The following is a 6,158-nucleotide window of genomic DNA, read 5'->3' on the forward strand; positions in this document are numbered from 1 at the left end:
CCTCTTAGCTACACTGCAACTCCCAAGTCTCTTCTTGGCTCCCTTCTTCTCTAACCCTAAAAGGATAGTCCTAGATGTTTATAGAACCACAGACTGAAATGATCACCCACCCCAGCACCTGAACGGTGTGGAAAAGGGGACTGTTGTAGGATGGTTTAACTCTCAGCATATGAGCAAGACACCTGAAAGCATTCTTAGTATTATTAGGAGTGCTAGTTCCCCTGGTCTCCCATCCCTAGTTGTGGTTAATTTCTGATATTTCAGAGGAAGGTTTAGGGGGGAAAAAGGCTAAGAGTTATACCTCCAAGGAGGAAAAATCCTTCTGGGCCCTGCTGGTGATTGATAGAAGCCCTGAATCATGAGATTGATTGATTAAATACAGTTTTAAATAACATAGTGAAAATATGGTGCGAGGCTTTGTAAATATTAAAACTCAGGAGTGGGTGATCAAGGGAGAGAGAACTAATCCAGACCCGGATGTGAGATCTTGCATAGTTGTAGAGCAAGGTCAGTGTTTTCAAAAATGGGTCCCTACAGGTCTCAAAATTGTAGTTGGGACCTGAATTTTAAAAGCATTAAACACAAATCAGTTTTCATTGACTTTTGAATTCTACACATGCATCTTAAAAATGGCTTATGTATCTAATCTATATATGAAAATTATTTTTTTAAATCCTGCCATGAGTTTAGGGTGCTGTCTTATCTCTCTTAAGGATTGATATCATAGTTACCTAAGCAGAATAAGGACTAACCCTCTGTATTCTGCTTTCAGGATGTATTAATGTGATAACAACACCTACCCACTTTTTCAATGTTGAGTAATCATCTTTTGATGATGGGAGGACTAATGCATATGCTTGCATGTTAGGATTAGGGACTGACTGAATATATAACCCTAGGGTGTGCTGATAATTGCAGAAGAAATTGCTAATAATTCTCTATTGCTTGATTCATTATATTAATAGCAAGTCTATCTTGACACTGCATAAAGACATGTAATCATTATAAAGTGTTTACTATTATATTGCACTTATCTGGATGTATAAATATCAATACAAAATTAAAAAAATGGAACTAGAGCAGGCCTGTTTGGTTGCATCTAGTCCATGCCTGTATTGGCCAGAGGGCTTCCTTCTACACTTGTAGTGCTTCGGTGCCTTATTTCACTGTCTGAAACAGTGGTGCATTCAGCATTTCCTTGGGAGACTGTCAGAATCTTTCATCTGTTACATTTCCTTCTTGCCCAGGCTAAAATTTCCTCTGCAGAATTGTGTCTTGTTACTCCTAATGTGTACCCCATTTGACCACTCCAAAATAATTCTACTCCATGTTGGGCATTTACTTCAAAACAGACAATTTTCCTGTAGTCACTGGTTGGTCATGCTGGTGATATTATGTATTTAGTCCTTTACATTTTTCTCCCATAAATACTCCTGCTGATCATTTTTGCTACATTTCTTAATTTGATTTTTTTTCCTGGTCTGTCAATATCTTAACTAGTAGTGTAGTTTCCATACCTGAATGTAGTTTCTAGGCTGTGGTCCACCAAAGGCTTACAAGAGCAGGAGCATGGCTGCCTTGCTTTTCAAGTTTGTCTGCAAACATATTGCACCATAAGATCCTATCTGTTTTGCTTCCCATTATCATTCTGAAGTCTCTGTTAGTACTACTGTTTCAAAGTTCTCTCTCCCCTTCACTGCATTTTGGATTGTATCTTACTCATGGCAATAATTAGGATTATTTCCCAGTAAAAGCCAGTTTTGTTTTTCTGCCTATCTTCCTTTTTATATTTCCTCCTTGATATGATTGGTTTTGGGGGCTCTTCCCAGTTCAGGGCTTTTTTCAGATGTCATTGACGTACTGTCTGCTTCCTCTCCTAGAATTTTGCTTACGTTGAATTATGCTGGACCTCATGCATGTCCTTGTGGCTTTCCACCAGACTTCTCCCCCACTGTTTGGTGTGATGTATCTTTTTTTCTTTAATCATTTTCTCTTACTCTAGCTTTTTAAAAAAGCCCATGTGATATATTTTAACTATTTTGTAGTTATTTGGGGCATGAAATTTTGAGATATCATTTCAAATGTGTTTTAAGAACCCAAATACAACATTTCTTCTGCCTTCCCTTCTTCCCAATTTTAAACCTAACAAGCTATTAAAACAAGAAAGTTTGTGTTTTATCCTCACCCAGAAGTTAGAGACACTGGGTGCATCTACACATGCACTTTAATGCGTGTTAGTCTATTTTAATGTGCATTTAAGTGTCACTAAAAATGTGCCATTTAGTTAATGTGCATTAAAATAGGCGAATGCTTATTAAGCGTCACTAAATAACCATGCTCTTTAGTTATTGCACATTAAGACAGGCTAATGCACATTTTCATAGTACCTCACAATGGAGGACACATCTACGTGTGCGCTTTAATGCTCAGTAGCCTATTTTAATGTGCATTAAAGTGTCACAAAAACATGCTTTTTACTTAATGCACATTAAAAGAGGCTAATGCGCATTGTTACTTAAAAAGCATTCACTTTAGTTAATGTGCAATAAGCCTGGCTAATGCACATTTTCCTAGTACCTCACAATAGAGGGCACTTTTACACATGCTTCAGGGTGTGCAGGTAAGTGCTTTAACTAGAGCTGCTCCAAGAGCTGCTCTAATTAAAATGCTGCCCATGTATCAGCATCCACAGACTTAAAAGCGGCAGCAGGAGCGCTTGAACTAAAGCTGGTCAAATAAGCTTTAGTTCAAGTACCCCCCACTGCCATTTTTAAACCTGGGGACACTGATGCATGAGATGCAGGAGGCTGCTGGAGCGCAGTAGTTGCTGTGCTTCAGCAGACTCAGTTAATTGAGTCTGCTCCGACGTGTTGGAATTCTAGCACATCAGAGCAGCCTCTGTATTTGTGTATAGGTGCCTGGAGGTATTAGATTTAATGCATATTAACTACAGCGCATTAATGCATGTGTAGACAAGCCCACTGGGTATACCACTTGGCCAGCTCTAACGTGAGCATCTGGGAAGTGATAAAGACATGCTATTAAGATGGGTAACTTCACATTCAGACCTCACTTGCTGACTGCAAACTTCATATAATTTCTTAAATATGGCTGAAAAATTTGGGAGGTTTTTTGGTTATAAAATTACAAATAGACCATGCTGCTTCCCCATATTGGCTGCACTGCAACATTCAATAAGACTTTTGGGGTCAAAGCATTTGCGGCTGCTCTGCATGTGCTGCACAGAAAGACAACAGGGAGCATGCTGTGGGCCAACATGTTAGCTCCCCATTGTTCAATGAACCTGTTATGTGGGTTTGATATTGCTGTCTCTGTCAATTCTTGTTTGTTAACTTGTTTGTGCCCCATCGTTTCAGCACAGCAAGCACTGGCCTGTCTTTGTACTATGATAAAGTCAGCCTCAGTCATTATGTTGCAGCAGGAGGTGAGATTACTTAATTTTCATATTCTGTTTGGTTTATGAGTGCAGCCTTTGATTACAGCAGACCACTGGGAGTTGGGGCTCTAGGTTCCATTTCCTATCCTACTACTGACTCACTTTGTGACCTTACTTAATTATTATTTAACCTTACCATGCTTCTGTAATAGAGAGGCAGTGACGTTTTCCTAACCCACTGGGGAGTTGTGGGCCTCAGTTAATTTTTGGAAACTTGATGTATTTCTTTGGTGAAAGATGCATGGGGAGTTTGTTTCAAGGATACACGCCTAACTCATTTTTTAAACAAAAATGAAAATGAGCTTTAGAACTCCAGTCATGTGTGGGTAATACCTCCTTCCTTCTCTTCATTGCCACCTAATACTGCTGTTTACAATGTTTGCTCTATGCAACATATCTAAAGGATCCTGCTTTGTATCTTTACACAAGCGGATATTGCCCTTCTAGTTAGACACGTTTCTATTCCTCACTCACTTTAACTGTTAGACAGTGTTATTGGTTGCTGTTGAACAAATTGTGTGGTGTACTCTAGGGAAGGTCTATTACAGAGGTGGGTGGACCTGAGGGTTCTTGTATTTAATTCTTAGAGCTCTTTGGGAGTCTTTAAGAGCAGCAGAAAATCTTGTATTATGTTTAGTACCATAGAAATTACAGATTTTTTTTCTCTTAAAAAAAGCAAACATATTAGTTTGGCCCCATCCTAGTCCATACTGGAAGTGTGTCAGCAGGAGCCCAGCTGCCTTTCAGTCTTGCCTGAGTTGATTTGGCCCTTTAGATTGATTGAACCATTGCTGGCCTTAGCTTTGACAAGTATTTGTGTATCTTAGCCCTTACAGGAAGCCTGTTCAGAATGCATTTGGGCCTGCGTGGCCTGGCAGTGGGCGGCATCTTTGGGGCACTGTTATGGTAAGTTACACACGTGGCATATTTATGACCAAATTCAGAATTACATACTTTAGCTAGTGTGTGTTGATGACCTCACAAACCAAACCTTGAATCATAGAAGTGGCTACATAAAACTGCTCACCCTCACCCCTGCTTGACTTGTTGATCCCTTCTGGGATTATGATTTCTTTCTTAGCCCCCCCATCCGTGTTTTTTTTTTTTTTTTTTTTTTTTTTTTTTTTTTTTTTTACCCTGTGCTTTACACATCACTATTTTCTCAGCAATGGCTGAATAAGTGTAGATTCCTTGCTTGAACCTTTTCAGTTAGTACTGTTTTAATGGTATTAAAACAGGAAAGCAATTATACTTGCATCTGTAGTTTCATAATCATGACCATCCCACTTTATGCTCCGCTCTGCATCTCAGAACAGTTAGCCAGAATTGAAAGATGAAGCATGTACTTAAGGAGTTGTGTTGATTGATGTCGAGAGCTGGAGATGAACTAGGAATCCTGGCTTCCTTCTCAGCTTCAGCATTGGCTCCCCATGTAGCTGGTTGGTCGAGTCACTGAGGGGTAGGTCCACAAAGGCATTGCAGTGCTCTGAGCAATGCATGGCTAATTTCTAGGCAGTAAGGGGAAAATAGAATCCTTGGCCTCAAGTTATGTACTGTGAGAGATCCTGGCTGCATAAAATACGTGCACCTAAATGTGGCATCCGCAAAAGCCGGCACACTGAACCAGCAGCTGTCTAAGCTTGCTGTTAGGAAGTGCTGAGGAGAGGGGTGTGTCTTCAGACCTATTCCACTCAAGGACTTAGAGACTTGCGCTGTGAGGAGGCATCTATCTCTGCTCAAGAGTCACAACCCTGCACTCCAGGAATAAGACTAGCAGGTGTTGGAGTAGGAGGTCATGGTTGTGTCTCTCCCGGTATTTCATAGCTAGGAGGCAGGAACACTTGCCCAATATTCTGTTCCTTTCTCTGCATGATTGCATTCCAGCCTGCTGCCTGTTTCCCCAGGCTCCAGTGTATGGGGTGTTCTGAGGAAGGCTTTTCTCATCCCTCCTTTTAAAGCTGATACAATTTAAAGGAACTGTTCATTGGGCCAGAAAGAAATGGTGTGTGTGTTTTCAGGGCACTCATCTAGCGTTTCCTTCCTTATCTCCACTGGCCCTTTGTTGCAGTCCAGTCCTGGGGTGTGCTCAGAGAATGCTTTTTAGCTAGGACCTTGCAGGATGGAAAGGTGGAGGAGCACCTGCTTTGGGGACCCTGGCAGGACATAGGCCTGAGTAAATGCCCCCTGCTCAGCACTGTTGAGACAGGGAGCTCTGGGTCTTCCCAGATCCAAATACTTCAGGAGCTTGACTGGAAGAAGACAAGGCACTTCCATAGTTAGAAGGAAATTAATGGGCGTGGGGGGTGGTAGAGGGTTTAAGGATCTAAATTTGGGCATAGGTGCCTATGGGGCAGTTAGGTATTGAAGCCTGCATCCAGCCTGTAGCTTCTCTTTGCCTTTTTCCTTAGTTGTAAAATATTGATAACGTTGACCTACCTTGGTCAGTGATGAATCTTAATGAGTGTCCACAAAGCACTGCAGATGAAAAGGAAGGCACTGTGTTCCTTGAGCTTCATTTGGTAGCTGTTACTAGAAAGGAAATGGCTTAGACAACAAACTGGTATGAACATTAGTGGTGGTTATGCGTCGGTGATCAATGGCTGGCCCCCGCACACCTCTTTCTCTGTTGCCAGTAAGCTGCTGCTATTTGTGTACTCTTGATGAACTTGCTTGTAGCTTCCACTGTCTCCTCTGCATTCTA

The 6,158-nt window shown here is 41.2% G+C and overlaps 1 protein-coding gene across 1 annotated transcript in view; it reads left to right on the forward strand.

Moving 5' to 3' along the window:
• Positions 1-6,158, forward strand: part of TIMMDC1 (translocase of inner mitochondrial membrane domain containing 1) — a 16,074-nt gene that overhangs the window by 8,376 nt on the left and 1,540 nt on the right. The window contains exons 4-6 of the mRNA XM_025198182.1: positions 3,378-3,445; positions 4,285-4,357; positions 6,134-6,158. The exon at positions 6,134-6,158 is cut by the window's right edge and continues 104 nt beyond it. Of these exons, the coding sequence (XP_025053967.1) occupies positions 3,378-3,445; positions 4,285-4,357; positions 6,134-6,158 (166 nt within the window). The remainder of the gene's footprint in view (positions 1-3,377; positions 3,446-4,284; positions 4,358-6,133) is intronic.

This window comes from Alligator sinensis, unplaced genomic scaffold (genome assembly GCF_000455745.1).
Source record: "Alligator sinensis unplaced genomic scaffold, ASM45574v1 scaffold19_1, whole genome shotgun sequence".
NCBI classification, from domain to species: Eukaryota; Metazoa; Chordata; order Crocodylia; family Alligatoridae; genus Alligator; species Alligator sinensis.